This window comes from Mauremys reevesii, linkage group 5 (assembly GCF_016161935.1).
Source record: "Mauremys reevesii isolate NIE-2019 linkage group 5, ASM1616193v1, whole genome shotgun sequence".
Taxonomy (NCBI): Eukaryota; Metazoa; Chordata; order Testudines; family Geoemydidae; genus Mauremys; species Mauremys reevesii.
Window position 1 is genome coordinate 67,240,603 of NC_052627.1, and position 19,365 is coordinate 67,259,967.

General features: G+C 37.2%; 1 protein-coding gene across 12 annotated transcripts in view; it reads left to right on the forward strand.

Annotated features, from left to right (window-relative positions):
• Positions 1 to 19,365, forward strand: part of TLL1 (tolloid like 1) — a 388,529-nt gene that overhangs the window by 340,249 nt on the left and 28,915 nt on the right. For 11 of the 12 annotated variants that reach the window (XM_039540242.1, XM_039540243.1, XM_039540241.1 and 8 more), the window contains 4 exons: positions 5,789 to 5,984; positions 7,733 to 7,858; positions 11,698 to 11,858; positions 15,116 to 15,296. In XM_039540242.1, the coding sequence (XP_039396176.1) occupies positions 5,789 to 5,984; positions 7,733 to 7,858; positions 11,698 to 11,858; positions 15,116 to 15,296 (664 nt within the window). Of the gene's footprint in view, positions 1 to 5,788; positions 5,985 to 7,732; positions 7,859 to 11,697; positions 11,859 to 15,115; positions 15,297 to 19,365 lie in introns of those variants that run through there. The other variant, XM_039540253.1, reaches the window with a different exon arrangement.

Here is a 19,365-nt window from a genome sequence, read left to right on the forward strand (position 1 = left end):
GCTCAGATTAACAAAGATACTTAGGTGCCTAAGGCTTGCGTTTAGGTGATTTAATTACAGTTTTGGTTCCACTGCAATCTACATTTCCCACAGGCTACTTTAGGTGGCTCCCAGCCTATTGTGCCAGCTTTTGTGGACTGCATTCTTCAGTCCCTATCTCTCTCCATACATTTTACAGGGAGCTTAGGTGACTAACTCAGGTTTCGTGGATCTCAGTAGTATTCCTTTGATTTCCTATCTGCCTAAAAGTGACTCTTAGCATTGCAATGCCCAAGTCCCTTTGTGCATCTGGGAAAAGGCATCTGGCTCTTTCATTTCTGTTGTTCCTGGTCTTGCAGCCCTTAAGTGATGTACCACCCTTGAAAATCAATGGGAGTTCTGGCATGGAATTATCAAAAGATCAGGCCTCAGCGGCAAAATTTACCATTAGTAATGACCATATATTATAAACATTAGACAAGACTTTCATAGGTGCTACCTGCAGTCTCCTATCTTTTTGTCAGTTAAATTAATGCCCCATACCACATAAGGCAGGAGGCTCTTCCCCTGCCCAAGGATCATTTTGAATGCTAGTTAGGCTTTCACTGTCCTGGCTTAGAGTTGAAAATTGTTTTAAATGGACAGTATTTTCAGTAATTCTGTAGTTCTTAATAATACCTTTCTATATCAAAATACAGAGTGTCTGTTTTAATGGATCAGGATTGATTAGGACAGCTCTATGAAATCTGATGTTAAACAAGATTACTTTGTTTAATGGATAAGGAATGCCTTTCCTGCAATAGCTATACTAACAAAAATATAGAGCAGTGGTTCTGATTTTTATTACTACCTGCGAGGAATCAGTTTGTCTTCTCTGAAATAGCAAAAAAACAAAACAAACAAACAAAAAAAACAGGTTATCCCTTTGCTGCATATAAATGAAACAAGCAATGTCCAACTTTAAGTTTATATTGGCAGCCTAGCTTACTAAGCCACTCATAACTTGGTTTCACTCCTTCTTTCAAGAAATTTTGCTTCACCTTCTCTTGTGCTGAAAACTCAAGAGACAGCAAGTGTTTGGAAAAGATTTAAAAAAAAAACAGATAAAATGAAATAAAGAAATGCAATCAATATTGGATATACTTGTGGCTGAACTGTAATCCACTCCCCCCAAATGTATTAATTCATGAGTGTTAAGGGTTTATTGTAGGCAAAGTATGTATCTGTAAAATAAAAATATGGAATGTTCTGTTGCTAATGACAAAAGGTATCAGTCCTTAAATAGATAACACTACTGTAGCAAAATGATCTCAAATATGAGTTCAAATATGTCACTTTATTTCTATATACTTGGTGCATTGCCAAGCAAAACAGAAAAGTGATTTAAAAATCAGAAGTCCCTGTGTCCAAAAATAGTAAAGGGCTGACAGGCGTTATTACAGTATGTTTGTGAGAAAATTGTTTGTCCTTTGAAAAGTGTTTTTATGTTTCATAAATTCTGATTGCACACAATGCAATGAAATAACTTTATAAATAACCTCCAGTCTATAATTAAACCCCCAGAAAAGCCAAGAACTTCAGACTTTATCACTGAGTCATCTTGTTTTGCTTACTGTGGGCATTGCAGCTTCTGCACAGTGTAAGATTACCTGCTCTTCTTTAGCTCACTGATAGAGGAATTGTACTATGTGATGTTTAGGCAGAGCAGCATAAATATTAGCATCATTAACTCCACTTAATCAGTCTTTCTCAATCTCTCTGAGTCTCTCCAGCTGGAGATGTTCCACTTTGTATAAATAATTATTCATTGGGTCAGAAGAGAGAGTGACTTTATAGCCCAGTGGTAGGACACTCACTTGCAATGTGGGAGTCTCAAGTCAGGGGCAGCTCTAGGCATTTTGCTGCCCCAAGCATGGCAGCCTGCCTGCCGCCCTCACGGCTTGCCGCCCCAAGCACGTGCTTGGCGTGCTGGGGCCTGGAGCCGCCCCTGTCCCAAGTTGCAGATTTGAACCTGAATTTTCCACATACAAAGTGAGAGCCCTACCACTAGGCTATTGACTATTCAGGGGCTGAAAGATAAATTCTGAGAAACTGTCTGAGACAGTAAAAATTTTGAAAATAAGAATCCAGACTGTTCTGCCAGTGGTGTTACCTTCAGATGGGGAAGGAAAGTTGGAGTTCTGTGCATTCCTACTTTTTACTTCTCCACTTGACACACACTGTATAAACACTAAATGTGAGAAAGCTGAATTGGACTTGAGCTGTGGGTCATAAAGATGAGGCCTGCTTGTCTCACCAAACTATTAGATCTGGTGAGAACCCTCCTCTAACTCACCTTATGAGACACTGTTCGGGCATGAGAGGAAGAGATAATATAGAACAGGTTGGTTTGGGAGGATGGGGCAGTGTCCTGCCAACTTCCCACCTGTCGTAACCTCTTTTGGACCATATCCAACCACTTTCTCTGGATCCCCATGGCCACTTGAAGCAGACTCACCTGGCCATTCTGGCCACTGCTGCTGCCTCCATCAAGGGGGTTTCTCTGGCTTTCCTTCATCCTCATTCTGTCATGCTGCCCTGACTTTCTTCAGGAGCCTTCAGCTGCTGATGCTACCAACACAACTACATTTTTTTGCTGTAAAAATTAAAATGTTTTATTTATTTACTAACAATTTGCATATTCTTCACCCACATGCAATTTGAAAGGATGACATTTTAGCCTTCCAATAAACAAGGTTTATGGGCCCAATCTGAACTCAGTGGGAGTCATTCCATTACTTTAAATAGGTGTTGGATCAAACTCTATACTGGGAAGCACAGCAGACTTTTGTAGTTTAGCATAGCAGGTCTTTGCACAACAGCGCTGCCAGATAACGCAACGCCATAATGTCCTAAAATATGAGACTCAGATAAGGAAAACACAGTTCAAATCAGTTCTTTTTATTTGTTGCCAAAGGGATTTAAAGTTACTTATTACTTGTCCAAAAACACTATATTTATCTTTTGGTTTATATTTCAGGTTATAACTACTTAATCTCTAAAGATTATTAGTATTGGAATCACTTGCAGCAGTATTGAACTAAAAATAAATTAATCTAGTCAAATGATCACCTTACTTGAATGTTTGGTGTAAATCAATAGCACTTTATAAGTTGGTTGATTTTTATAGTCTTAGATGTTTAGCAACTTACCACTGCCCAAAATAGATTTTTATCTTTCTTCCTCTGCCAAAAATGAAAGGTGATGCTCAGAAAGGAAATTCTAGTGTTTTACTTCAATGGGAGCTGGGCGCAATTTAGAGCTGAATTTGGCCCATAAAAGTATTTTCCAAACTCCCCTATAGAGTGGAACAATGTTCCTCTATCATAGAAGAAAAAATGAATTGCTGAATGACTTAATACTCCTGTAAAAATGAACGGTGGAAAAAAAATAATACAGTTAGACCCTTTATTGATTTTAATGGGCTTTGGAGCAGGCCGATAGCCCCTACGTCTGAATGTAATAGCTTTTTACTCTATTACTGTTAATACAATAATGCTAACAGAATTGCATATTATAATTGTTAACATTAAAAGGTTCTCAATTTAATAACTTAAAAAAAATATTGGAATGCAAAGTACATTTAAAATTTACCCTCTAAACCTCTGAAAAACTGGTGCTCAGATAGATACATGCATGACCACAACATTAGTTGTTCATGTGAAACGCCTATTGAAGTCAGTACAGTGATAATTGTGCCCCAGGTTATGATATTTCTTACTCACCATCCTAACTCTGGTTCTGATGCTACCCATGATCAAAATGCCTAGATGGATCTCTCTAATTAAATAAGGCCCTGAGCTTGGAAACACATAAGCCCCTATAGCATTACTCCTGTGAGTAGTCCCACTCATTTCTATGAGACTGCTTGCACCGGGAAAGTTACATGTATGTTTAAGTGTATGCAGTATTGGAGACTTCGATAAGAAAATGTACAAAACTTGTCTAAGAGGGACAAAATTTGTTCTTTTTTTAAAAAAATGAAGTAAACAAAACTGAGTACATTACGATTTCTGATTCTTTTATGCTAAGCAAAAGCATCTTAGTTCTGCTCATAATACAGAGTAGATATAGTATTTCACCAACCAAATGAATGAACAGCAAAACAGTCATAGAATATATTAATAAGTTTAATTCCATATTACAAAAAAATCCATTTGGGGATGAGATTTAGTTTGTATTTTTTTAAAAGGGTGGTTCTGTTAATAGATTTGATTCGAGCCTTCTCCTTAACTAAGAAATCTCTTTTTAAAACAGAAATCTTGCTGTTTGTTTGTGTAACAGGTTTTCTCAGAAGATATAATTTTATTCTCCTGGATTTAGTTAATTTATTTATAGGCAGGCTTCCATGTACCTGTATTCCATAATTCTAAACCCATGGGGTAATCCTAAGGTAAAGCAGCCGTAAGAGTTCTGGTTGCATTAGTGGGAGTGTGTGTGTGTGTGTATATCTATCTGTCTGTCTTTCTCTCTGGGAGTCTATCTGCAGTTCCTGAGATATAAGATCGTAAGGCTCATCTCCAGGTCCTGCTGCTGCTTTAGTCTCTGCTGCAACTCCCACTCTGACAGATGCTCTACACACTATTAGGTAGGGAGTGTGAGGCACTCTAACCTAAGACATAAACAAAATTGTGTCTATGGTCTGAGGTCTTCTAGCAGGATGTGTGGATGAGATGTTCTACCCACATATTTCTAGTCCTGCTAGAAATTATATGGCAAAAGTTCAGTCATCTGCCTGCAGGGCCGGCTCCAGGCACCAGCTCAGCAAGCATGTGCTTCGGGCGGCCAAGAGGAAGGGGCGGCACATTGGGCTCTTCGGCGGCAATTTGGCGGCAGGTCCCTTGGTCCCTCTTGGACGGAAGGACCTGCTGCCGAATTGCCACCGAAGAAGAAAGTGGTGCGGTGGAGGAGGCGCCGATTGCAATCGAGGATTTTTTTTTTTTTTGCTGCTTGGGGCAGCAAAAACCCTGGAGACAGCCCTGGCTGCCTGGAAGAGTAAAGAGAGGTCACTTGAAATCAGGAGTCTCCCAAGTGAAACAGGTAACATAACAGCTTCAGAGATGTAATGATGACATTTTAAGTGTCATTACTATTAATTATTTCACTGCTCACCATTTTAGCAGCAAATGTGGGTAATTTCAGTCTGCCTCCCATGCTCTCTAGGTGCCTAAAACTCTATTCACTGCCAGTACGTCTAGCTTCCAACATCAAATTCTAGAATGTAGTTATGCAGGGTGAATGCAGTAATGCAGAATTTTGCACTACATTAAAAATGAAGGGACAGCATAAAATAAATTGAATTTAACATCAAATTAAATAACACAAAAATAATACTTTCCTGATTATAGTTCATTTTTATATTCAGTTCAATAAAATTTACATTTCTTTATTTGTCAAAAACTGCCACTGAATCGCTAGTCTTCTCCACTAGATTGCGCAGAAACCAGGTCTTCAATAGAATTTAGATGAAGCTTATTGTGGAGTACATGGGGCCTTGTTTTGTAGCTATTTAGACAGAAGATTTTTTGCAATTAAGCTATTGTATCTTATCAACATCTCAATGTATTTTGCTTCTATTCATGAAAGTGAGTGTAGCAACACAGAGACCTATAAAGAACATTTCTTTTTTCTCCCATCAGTTGTTATACTCTATGACCATAGATATGGCCTTCCAAAGAAAAGAACATGTTCTATTCCACTTAACATAAAGGAGTTTTATTTAGTTATGTGTTAGTCCATGGTTAAACAGAGCACTGTTGTATATTTACAGATCGAAAGACATGACAACTGTGCCTATGACTACTTAGAAGTCCGAGATGGAACCAGTGAAAATAGTCGTTTGATTGGCCATTTCTGTGGCTATGATAAGCCAGAAGATATTAGATCTACCTCTAATACCCTGTGGATGAAGTTTGTTTCTGATGGAACCGTTAACAAAGCAGGGTTTGCTGCTAACTTTTTTAAAGGTATGTATTATATGGGGATCGACTCTCATATAGTATTGAAATATAGAAGAATTATGATGGTTGTCTGCTCTGTTACAAAGAACATTAAGGATATAATATTGGTAGAATACAAAATTAATATTATTTTAGTTTCTGTTCTGATTAGAGTCGAGGGGCCTGATTTTCCACTACCTTTTACTACCTTTTTTATTCAGTCATCAGTACCAAGGCAAACTGGGTGTAAAATGTTAACTGATCAAAATGGCAGTGTTTTTACACTCACCTTGCACACATGTAAATGACTACCCAAGGTGCAAGGGGGTGAAAAATCAAACCCAGTCTGTCTTCCTAATTTCTTCAAATGATTGGATGAATTTTGATAAAGATGTAATCACTCCTGTTAAACATGTTTAGAGGAATATTATGTTGGCAGGTCTATAAAAAATAATTGAAAGAATAAAATTCTAATAGGAATGGTATTGTCTGAGAGGTTCATTATTATGAATGTTTGTGCTTTCTCTTAAAGAAAGATACATTTTCTATTTCTAATTGCTTAAGGCTATGTTGTCACTTTATTATCCACCACCAGCAAGGGCATACTGGAGTTGCCCTGGGCAGAGCTCAGGAAGCATACTTTGACTTTCATTAGAATCTCAGGGTTGGTAGGCACCTCAGGAGGTCATCTAGTCCAACCCCCAAGGATTGAACTCACAACGCTGGGTTTAGCAGGCCAATGCTCAAACCACTGATCTATCTGTCCCCCCTCAGAAACTTTGAGAGTCACAATTTGCCTTCCAGTCTCCTCATTGCTCCAGGGAGGAAATAAACTGCAGCAGGGCTAGCGCCTGGTATAGAATTATCACTTGCCATGCCAGTGCTTTTACAGTCACTACATTAATTTGGTGAGAGCATGAAGCCAAGGCTCCATCCAGTACTCCCTGTATTTATTATTATTAATAATAATGATGATGCTGATGCCTGTGTGCACAGGGTATGGATGTATTAGCTGTGTGGACCTGGATTCCCTCTGGAACCCATGGTACAGGTAACCTACTCTCCCTTATTTGCTTGCCCAGCCACAAAGGGCTAGCGATGATCTAGCCCTTATCATCAGTTTTCACTCTGTACAGATGTGAGAGAGGGGAAGATAATTGTCAGTGTTTATTTCAAATGAGAATATTCTTCATATTTGCCACTGTGCAAGGAAATGATATACTACATCTCAGGCGTATTTGAGCATGAATATTATGAGCATGTTTCACGGCTAGCAGAGATAATTCTGTATTCCATTTTTTCTGATGCCTCTTGTTTCCTTTAATATCAGTAGAATGAAAACTGGGATTTGAGGATTCTGTTAATCTGGTTTTGAGTATGAATTCAGGATAACGTACAAATTCATTCTGTTGGAGATAAAAGTGCCCTTCAAGTGACCCTGCTGAGGATTTCCAATCATTCTCTCAGTACTTTACACAACCTTTAGATTGCTGCTGCCTAAATCATTGTATGCTGGCCACAAAGTGCTTATAAATTAGGTCTGTATCTGTCAGTTACTATTGTAGTGGAAAAGAAGAACATACATTTAATTTACCCAGTTTCAGGTCTTTAAGATTTAAAAAATGCTCCAGTCAGTAGAGATGATGTGCTATATAGACAAGTTCAATGGCATGCACACCACTTGCTGCAGATAATATCAATCTGTTCAACAAGTAGAGATGAGGAAGGTAAAAACTTTTAATTAATGCCTTTTCCATTCTTTTATGTCTTCATAGAGGAAGATGAATGTGCCAAACCTGACAAGGGGGGCTGTGAACAGCGGTGCGTGAATACCTTGGGCAGTTATCAGTGTGCTTGTGATCCTGGCTATGAACTTGGACCTGACAAAAAGAGTTGTGAAGGTACAGTATGCTGTTAATTTAAAGAACTTCTAAAACGTATAAAGTATGTCATTTTATAAAGCCATTTTTTACATACTAAAGCTTATGCATTAGTGAATATAGGTATTGTCATACAGCTTGAAAAATATCCTCCACTGTACAATGTCTGTCTATAATAGTCTTATTCATTTAGTATTAATTATTATTTATCCTGTTCGAGTTCTATTGTTAGTCAAATAGAAAATTATGTACAGTAGAACCTTGTTAATTCACACTTCACTGATCCATACACTACATAATTTGCCTTCAGAAAAGAGCATTTTCTCTGTGTGTATTAGGAAAGATTTAACAGCATAGCAACACAATGAAATCTCATATTTCAAAGACTTCATTATTCTTATAAAATTATCTGACATAAATTTACTACATACGTAAATATACATTGCTACAATGTATTGTAATTAAAACTAAGCTTCACTTGTCAAATGAATGAAATACTGGTTTGTGATATGTTATCCTTGCTTTTATAACTACATTTGTTCACTTGCTCCCTCGTTTGCCAAAATTTTATGATTTGCAATGGGTTTCTACTATTATTTTAAAGTGTCCTTTTACTTACCATTTCATTTTAAAAAGTCATGTTTGAAATATAATCTATCAAAGCTTTTTATTAAAAGCAAGGAAACTAGATTTAATAATCATCTGAAGAAATCAAAAAGGCCCTTAAATGGAAGATATTGCAAAACTAGGATTAGATTAAGATATCTCTTTGCCCATAACACTGAATATATGCACACTAAATGAAGCTCAGTACTATGGTCATTAAAATAGTGATAATCATATGCTAATTCACAAATACTAGTAAATTTAGACATGAGACATTTTAGACCATCCTTATTTAATCTATTTTGCCTAAGTATTGTAAGCGGTCTGAGAACATTGTCCAGTGATGTGGTTCTCTTTAGATGGAGTTAATAGGTATTATCTCTGAATTCTATGATATTGTGGGATTAAACCAGATTTATGACAGTAACATTCATTATTTATTTTGTATTTAGTTTCCTTGAGCTTTATTTTAAAGATAGTATTAGAAAAGTATGAGACATTCTCAGTATGCATAGCTCATTGACATGATGAGTACTATGGCTCATAAGACGCAATTATGGTTTTTTGTTTCAAATTCCTCAACATACACATGAAAAATACCCTATATTCCAAATACTCATCATGACATGGGATGTCTGGTTCCAGGATCCTGCATGGAGATGCAGGGCTTGTCTGCTGATTCATACTGGAAGCCAGAACAGCTGTATCCCAATCCAATTGTAAAAAAGTGGATTTTTTTGTCTGGGTGCCTATCTCAATCACTAAAGACTAGGGAAGTGAGGAGGGTCTTGCAGAAAACTCCCTAAAACAATCAGTTCAGGAGAAACTACCTCCCATTGCTCCCATACAGAACCGGGAGCAGCTCTGATGAGAGCTGGAAGCACTCTTAAGAGCTGCTGTCCCTTCCGTGGTGTACCTGCTCAACAGCTTCCCCTCTGGCTATATTTCAGAGAAGGTAGGAGACTAACTCTGGCTACTCCATTGCCTCCTTCCTGACGCAGTCACTCAGGGTAATCCAGGAGATGGAAAAGAAAGGAGAACTTGAGGATGAACAGCCACTTGTGTGACAGATTTTCGTTACCAATGGGGATTTGCCTCCACATGGGACCCCAAGGGGAGGGATTCCTTGGGGTGTGACACTTGCAGCTCCCCTCATTCTTGTCCCACCCCAGGTTAGAGCAGCTTAGGGATTTGTCTAACTTGTGCCAACTGACCATGCTCCCCAAGGCTCTCTAAACCAGATGGAAATAACCAGAGTGCAGTATGTTCCAGCCAACAGCCAGCTTTCAACTCACCTTCTGCACCACGAGGAGCTGAAATGCTGGTTCTATACCCCCAGGCTGGGTGGGGGAGTATGTATAGGTGGTTTCAGGTCCCTTAGCAATGCCTGAGTTTCACAAATGGAGTGAAGCAGGGTAAAGAATTTGCTTGTGCCCTTTACTTGACTTTTTTGAAATAGGAGTTTGACCCTCAGGCTGAAAAGTTAGTCACTCCTTCCTATTTGTGCTGTATGTTTGGTCATATGGTACACTTCTGCAGCCTGATTGGATGACTGAATTTTTTTAACAGGAGAATAATGAATGAATAATAAGGTTAGCAGAAATTCTTCTGAAAAAAGGTGAAGCAATGAAACTTTCTGTATTCACTATGTTTTAGAAACACCTGATGACTGTAAATATTTGTGAATAAAATAGTATGAACCCCATGAATAAGAGAGCATAGAATAAATTTGGATAATTTATTCCCAAATATATTCTGATTTTTTCACCATATTATTTGAACAGCTGTATTTTAAACAAAAGTAACCTTTGTACATGAGTAATACCTGGGCACTGTAGAATCATAGAAGATTAGGGTTGGAAGAGACCTCAGGAGGTCATCTAGTCCAACCCCCTGCTGATAGCAGGACCAACCCCAACTAAGTCATCCCAGCCAGGGCTTTGTCAAACCAGGCCTTAAAAACCTCTAAGGATGGAGATTCCACCACCTCCCTAGGTAACCCATTCCAGTGCTTCATCACCCTCCTAGTGAAATAGTTTTTTCCTAATATCCAACTTAGACTTCCCCGTACTGCCACTTGAGACCATTGCTCCTTGTTCTGTCATCTGCCACCACTGAGAACAGTCTAGTTCCATCCTCTTTGAAACCCCCCTTCAGGTAGTTGAAAGCTGCTATCAATTCGCTCCTCACTCTTCTTTTCTGCAGACTAAATCAGGGCTGCCCAGAGGATTCAAGGGGCCTGGGGTCTTCAGCAGCGGGGGATCCCCGCTGCTGGACTCTCTCCAATTTGTCCACATTCTTTCTATAGTGAGGGACCCAAAACTTGATGCAATACTCCAGATGTGGCCACACCATTGCCGAATAGAGGGGAATAATCACTTCCCTTGATCTGCTGGCAATACTACTAATGCAGCCCAATATGCCGTTAGCCTTCTTGGCAACAAGGGCACACTGTTCACTCATATCCAGCTTCTCGTCCACTGTATTTCCCAGGTCCTTCTCTGCAGAAAAGGCTTCGCAAGTTGGTCCCCAGCCTGTAGCAATGCATGGGATTCTTATGTCCTAAGTGCAGTATTCTGCACTTGTCCTTGTTGAACCTCATCAGATTTCTTTGGGCCCAATCTTCCAGTTTGTCTAGGTCATTCTGGACCCTATCCCTACCCTCCAGTGTATCTACCTCTCCCTCCAGCTTAGTGTCATTCGTGAACTTGCTGAGGGTGCAATCCATCACATCATCCAGATCATCACTGGGGGAAGATTCCCTTTGGCAAGGAGAAGGCACATTTATACAACCTATGCTGAAAGGACAGCTGAAATCTTTCACCCTTACAGATTCTGCATCAGGGATAAAGTGTGTACAGGAGAATGGGTGAGGGAACCAGAGAGTGATATGTCCCATGGAGCCTGAGAAATACAGATGAAGAGACAGGATCTGGGAGGATTGTGGGAGTATATGGAACTGGGTGAGAGAGAAAAGGGTGAATGTGATATGAAGTGTTGTGTAGTGTTTCAATTCACTCAAATGTCTTAAATTAGATTGAAAGCTGTTGGAGTCAGGGACTATTCTTTCATTGTGTTCGTATCATAGTACTATGGAACCCTGATCGTGATTGGTCTCTCTGGGTACTACTGTAATACAAATAACATGTGAGAGGGCTGAATCTCTTACTTAATATGTTTCTGTTAATAACAAAATGTGGTTTCAGGGGAGTCTGCAAATAAGTGAGGTGCTTGCTTTTCATTTTACATTACAGCTGCTTGTGGGGGACTTCTGACAAAGCTAAATGGGACTATAACTACTCCAGGATGGCCCAAAGAATATCCTCCAAACAAAAACTGTGTGTGGCAGGTGGTTGCTCCCACTCAATACAGAATTTCAATGAAGTTTGAGTTTTTTGAATTAGAAGGGAATGAAGTAAGTAACCATGAACTGAGAATTATACAAACTAGTCAACGGTTGCAGGATTGTTCAAAAATAGAAATTGTCTCATACAACACCATTGCTTCAAATACTGACAATTTCCATGGAAATTCTTGTTTTCATTGACTTTGAGTTTGGGACTGTTTCTGGAGTCTTTCAAAACATACATAGCATGGCTTACTCTCTTTTAAAGATATGAGCATCATAATGTATATGTATTAAAAGAAATGCCTTTGCTGAGCTTCAGCTGGCTTTTTTGTAAACAAACTAAAACAAAACAAATGGATGAGCCGCTAATTGGAGAGAATTCAAGACAAGAGAAAAATCTGGAGGAACTGAATTATGTGTAGAGAATAAAAGTACTGAGTATATATAACTTGGTTAAATGAGGAGTAACAGAGCATTATAGCCATCTATAATCATTTCAACGTGAGAATCCTAAGAAAGGAAAAAAGAACAGGAGTACTTGTGGCACCTTTGTTAGAGACGAACAAATTTATTTGAGCATAAGCTTCCAGTGATGTGGGCTGTAGAACCATGAAAGCTTATGCTCAAATAAATTTGTTCGTCTCTAACAAAGGTGCCACAAGTACTCCTGTTCTTTTTTCCTTTTTTAGGATGCTCACGTTGAAATGGTTATAGATGGCTATAATGCTCCGTTAGTCTCTAAGGTGCCACAAGTACTCCTGTTCTTTTTGTGGTACAGACTAACACAGCTGCTACTCTGAAACCTAAGAAAGGAAGTAATTTTTAGAGTGGAACAGGAAGTATAATAAGGAACAATGAAATGAAATAAGTGAAAAAAGCATGTAGACTGAATATCAAAATAAACTTCCCACTTGGATTGTGGAATGAACTCTCTGATTTTTATTATTATTATTATTATTATTATTTATTATTATTTAAGCTCCTTGGCTTCAGATAATTAATTATCCAGCATCTCAGGCTTTTACAGGCATAGAATCATAGAAATGTAAGACTGGAAGGGACCTCAGTAGGTCATCTAGTCTGCACTGAGGTAGGACTAGCTATTATCTAGATCATCCCTAAATGGTCTTGATAATACCCATAGAACATGGCATTTGTCTAACCCATTCTTAAAACCCTCCAATGATGGAGATTCCACAGTCTCTCTATGTAATTTGTTCAAGTGCTTAACTACCCTGATGGGAAGTTTTTCCTAATGCCAATTCTAAATCTCCCTTGCTGAAATTTGAGCCCATTATTTCTCATCTGGTCCTCAGTGGATAAGGAGAAAAAATTATTTTCCTCCATTTTATAACAACCTTTTTACTTACTTGAAGACTTTTATCGTGTCCCCCACACCCACGTTAATAATTATAACCTCACAAATCCCTATGAAATAAAAAAATGTCATTATTAGAAGAAAAATAAATGAAGCAAACTTTTGTTTCCCAAAAAACGCCTTTGTTTTCTAGCCAGCTCTGTTTGTGTCTCCATTTTTCAGATGAGGAAACTGAGTCAATTGTCCAAGGTCACACAGGATTTATGACTGGCAGATTGTGGGAAAAAAATTGTAGATCTCCTATCTCTCAGCCCTGTGTTTTGATCATAAGACCATTCTCCTCTCTTGTATTGCTAAAAATAGATGTTAGATGGATAGTACTAACAGAAGTTGTGAATGTCAGTACTTTGTTATCCAGAATAAACTGTTATAGTATATCAAGCCACTAATACTTTTTATATAGTGTCTAAAAATACAGACATAAAATGGGTACTAATAGTCCACATGTTAGAAATTATTTAAATACTTATTTATTATGAGACTTAATTAACTATGAAATTGTTTTTGCTGAATAAATAATTTTAAATTAGCTGGATATATTTATATACATCTTTGCTAATAAATACCATTTTAATATACTTGTACTTCTATTAATGTTTTATATACTGCCATATAACGGAAATTATATCACTAAGCCTACATTCAAATAATATTACATGTCTAATTTAAACCCACAAAAGCATTAAAATTCACCTTAAGTCATACTGATAGGCTTAGCAGTGGATATTGGGATTTATCTTAAGTGTTCACGTTATTGGGAGTTGCATGTGAAAATCCCAGGTATCAAGACGAGAATTTAACTCAGGTGAGTTAAAGTAGACTTCCAGTTGTAACTCAGTATTTCCTTGTGCCTGTTGCATTAAGCAAGACTCTTAATATTCTTTAAGTGGAGTTATTATGACTGAATTAGCTGCATTCCACAGCGGTAACATGTGAAAGTGATTCCAGTAGTTATAAGCACTTTAAACCTTTCCCTCCATTATGGCAAAACATTGGAAATCATTTTTATAGTCCATAAGGAGATAGTAACAAAAGCCAAAATAATCTTTTTGTGTAGTTTAAAAAAATAAAGATTGTGATTTATAAAATTCATGCTTTCATTTCATGCACAATCTAAGCCTTGTATGAATCCCCTGGCCATTGTTTTCTCTTAAGCTATTAATTGCATACAACTGGAACATTTTTGATTAAATGATTGATAGTTGAGCCTAAGAAGCTTAGAAGTTTTTGGGGTGGAAGGTTTTATATAGACATGGGATTATGCACTGAAAGTATTATCCTGGGTAGTAGGCCTTGCATAAGGGGTGATTTTTTTAAACCTCCTAATGAAAATGACACAAATTAGTCCTCTAAATTATATCAGTGCCGCTGTTGAGAAAGAAGTGACACTATTAACAATGCAGATTTATACTTTCCTAAGAAAATAATGTGGTCTTAAATTTACAATGGGAAAGACTTGGCTTGCAGAATTTCCATATTAAAGGTAATACATTTTAGGTTATAGGGTGCTTAAAAAAAACAAATCCACAAGCATACAGAACCCATAAATGTTTGACTCAGAGATGGCTTTATTCTTCAAAGTGAACATTTGGAGGCCTTAGTCTAATGCCTTCAGAGTTTTTCCTTTTTAATTAAAATGACTGAGCTATTAAACACTTTAAAATGTAGACAATGTAGATACTACATATTAATGCATGAATTTTGTCTTAAAACATGTAATTTAAGAAATTAAATGTTATAGTGTTAAAAATTATATTAAAACAAAATCAACAAACATTTATAAAGGAGTATCGGAAAAATTGCAAAAATATTAAATATTGAAAAGTCAATAAAATATTAACTTTGTAACATAAATCAACAGAAGATCTTACATTTTAAGTGTAGAGGCACTTATATGGAATTTGTATCTATTTTTGGCTAATACAAAAATCTTTCTCTTTCCTAGGTTTGCAAATATGATTACGTGGAGATTCGTAGTGGCCTTTCTTCTGATTCCAAACTGCATGGTAAATTTTGTGGTACAGAAGTGCCTGAAGTTATCACATCACAATACAACAATATGAGAATTGAGTTCAGATCTGACAACACAGTCTCAAAGAAAGGCTTCAAGGCCCACTTCTTTTCAGGTATTAAAAATCACTTGTGTACTATGGATACTTCTGAGTATAGAGTGTCTAGATGCAGTGAATCTTTTTCACAGGTTGTGTTCTTTATTGCACAGGTGATGAATGTGAAAGGCCTCTCTCCTTTTGATTACAGTTTTAATTTTTGGTTCAATTTAATAAGTTAATAAAATATAACAATAGTTATCTTGAATTGAAATATATGTATATTGTGGGGAATATGTGAAACAGGAGGGTTTTTCCCCCTAACAATCCAGACCCATATTCTACAGATATACACAGACTGGGAGGTAAAAGAGAAGGGAACCCTCAAAGTGTGTGCCCAGAATTTACCACAACAGACTTCTGTTACCCCAGTTTCTTTCTTTCTTTCTTTCTTTCTTTGTTTAGTAATCCTAATCATAATGTGATGTAAATTATTTCTTACAAAATATAAGTATATTTGTATTTTGCTTTCGCTAGCTCTTTTTCTTATTAAATTGCATTTATTTATAACTTGTCTCTTGCTAGGTATTTGTTAAATACTGTAGAACAGTGGTCCCCAACACAGTACCTGCGGGTACCATGGTGCCCGCCAGGGGATTTATGTGCACCCATCTAGTGCCCAGCAGGGGAGAGAAGCCACAGAGAACTCCAGGGCTGCAGGCTGTGGGCACTGGTGTTCTCTGTCCTCGCGGCTTCTCTCCGGCTTCTCTCTTCTCTCTGGAATAATATATTATGTAATATTAAATATGATGTTTTTTGTATTATTTAATGTACAAATACAAAATAAGCCTTGAAAAATTGTTGGCGCCCGCCACACTCTTCTGAAAACATGAATGTGCTACTGGCCACAAAAAGGTTGGGGACCACTGCTGTAGAATCTTTCTTGCCTGATTTTGAACATTTTAAAGGTTTATGGAAGAACCAGTCCTGATTCTGAAAACATCTAGGAACATGCGTATCTTTAAGTACATGGGTAGCTTCCATGTGGCAAATCAGAACAGGTATAAATTGTCATAGTTCCATTGACTTCTATGGAGCTATGACATTTTACACCAGCTGAGGATGTGCATCATTGACTTTAATAGGACTATTCATATGAGTAAAGCCTGTACGCAAATGTTTGAGGATCACAGTCCTAGTAATCACCCACATAGGACTCTGTTATAACCATGTTTCCATGTGACAGGATACATTCTGTTAATAGTACTAGAATTCTTCTTGTGTAATTAAAAGTTACTGCGTCTAGGAGTTGAATTTTACCCTCTCATTTTCTGATAAGAAATACAAGTTCTTGAGAGCTAGAAATATACTTACATTTAGTAAGCAGAAAATGTTTTAGTAGTTTACTTTATTATTTTGCCTTTGGTTAAATGTTATATTGTAAAAGCCTAAGTAAATGCAGTTTCTGTCTGGATAGTTTCAGTAACTGAGGAATGCATGATACATTTTGTAGGAAAGTTAAACAGGTATGGTTCAGCATATTATGTAAGTGATATTGCTTAGATCTTTTACAAAGTGGGAAAAATATCTGTCAGAAACTGTAATGTACGTAGACAAGAAGTTTAAAGTTTAGCAGCCCTGAAAGGAAGTCTGATGTTTTCTTTTATGCCTTCTCATATGGTTTATTCTAGCAGTGAGGAAAGAGCACAGCAAATGATATTTTCCATACATCAGACAAAGATATTAACAAGTGTTTTACCTCCTGAAAGCTTTAAACATATTGTATTTGCTGATAATCACATTTCTGCAGGCAGAGACATTGAGATCAGTTTATGGTTTATGTAAATGACATTTTTAAGGTCACAGAAGGTTACTTTTCCTTGTAAAATGCCATTTTAGATTATTGTCATAAAGCTTTAAAGGTTAGCTATGTATTTGTACCTAAATATCTATGCACATGAAATGTATGGGGCCCATCCTGCAAACCCTTGAGTGAACAGTCCTTATTTACATGCTTACGGGTTACCCATTAAAGACAGTGTGTATTATCCTATAAATAAGGGCTAGTGGCTAGCATGATCTAGTCCTAGATTTTCAGATCACTGTTAGTATTCAGTATACATATTTCTGAGTTAAATCCTATTATTTAGATACCTTTATAGTGGTGCAGTATAGCAAAAGTAGCCCTGGTATTCACTGTAATCTCCTTATTAGCTGTAGCCCAAAAGTTATGGATGATGAACCTATTGAATATAGATTCTGTTTAACAAGCAATCTCTTTTTCTGCATTTTTAAGTGTAGATGAATTGTTTAAAGAATGTTAACCCTATTAGTAACCAAGGTTTGTACTAAAAAGAACTCAGAACAACTGTGTGTGTTGGGGAGGGACCAGAGTTGTTGTTCATGGGGTTCAAAGGATGAGTGTGTCAAATTCTTTGACAATTTGTTTATTTATTTATTTTCCTTTGGTCTCTGTTTTGAAAACTAACTTAATTCACAAACCATTTTTTCCTGGTAATTTAAACTCACAATTTTTTTAAAGGGCTAAGTTTATTTCTAGGTTAAATTCACTAAAGTCAGGGAACTTATACTAGCGATGAACCTGAACCAAAATGTTTTTCTGGTTAAAGGAAAACCTGTTTTGCGTAGTGGGGATAGACCCTTCAAAAGAACTGGATGGGATACCATATGGGTATTCCATATTCACTGAATATTGTGCATTTATTTTTCATTGGAATTCTTTTCCAATTCCATTCTGCTCTCTACTCATTTTTCACAGTCTGTCTGTATTTACTTTTCACCCTGTTTCCCACTCTGTTCCGTTCTCACCATCCTTTTTCATTTAGTTGTTTTCTTCTATATGACTTGCTTTTGTTCCTTTTATCACAGAACACCCACCTCATAATATTTTAGTCTAAGTCAAACTTTTGAATCCAAGATGTTCAAATGAGTTTGAAAGTAGATAAAAGAAGCTTGTTTTTTCTTTGTTATCAGCGCACTGGCAGTTTGTCACTCTGATCTCTAATTACTGCTAAAAAAAAAAAAAGGAGTTAGATTTAGAAATTCATCATTATAGACAACATGTGCTCTTGATCCAGGCATTGAAGGCACTATATGTATTGAAATCTTCAGCACATATATTTTGACTTCTGAAAGTTGACATTAGATCATCATTTTGGCCTGACCCTATGTTCTTCTTTAATTCCTCATTTAATTATGCCTTATGAAAAATACAAGACTATCTTTAGCAAATGTATAGATTAGAGAATTTAGGCATGTATTTATTATTATTTTTCAGTTTAAAAGTTGTATTGGAAGGCTTTTAAGCATTGCACTAAAATCATAATAGAATCAATTCAACCTCTTTAAAACTTCACCATTCTAATTATACAGCCAGTCATCATCAATAAAATCTAGCAAAAGGGGAAACCCAATATCTGTCTGGCAATCCACCCACCAGCAAAAGGTACATGCAATGCTAAACAAGAGGATAGTAGATTAGCAAAATGAGGGAGAGAGCCAAGACATTTAAAAAAGAAAAGGGCACCATCCTGTATAACATTCTTACAGACATCCAACGGATTATTTTGGGACTCCTTTGCGAGGGAATTCCACAACCACGAGTCCTCAGCCATGAAAACCGTGCCTACCTTCTAGCTCATTACTGGCTGAGCCTAAATTCTGTGAGTGGACCCTACCCCAACGGATTGTAACTGTTGAGTATAGGGCAAGAGACAACCTAAATTATGAAGGATTTTATATTCTAATATTACAACTTTAATTATGTCCTTTGGCTAGAAGTTGAGTGTAACAGACTCCCAGGTGCTACCTGAAGGAACAAACAAGCAACTATATTCTGTAACATTTCCAGTCAATGGAACAAATTTGAAGGAAGTCCAATTAGAAGAACATTACAGTAGTCTACGTGAGAGTTGACAAAGTCTAGTTTGACTGGGGTAGGTTCATGTCTGAGGAAACTTCCCATACAAGCTGGAAACACTGAGCTCCATGAGATATATTCAAGTGTGACCCTCCACACACACACACACACACACACACACACACACACACACACACACACACACACACACACACACACGTCTTACTTTTGTATCTGTCTAGCAGGTAGTAATCATTCTGTCAGAAT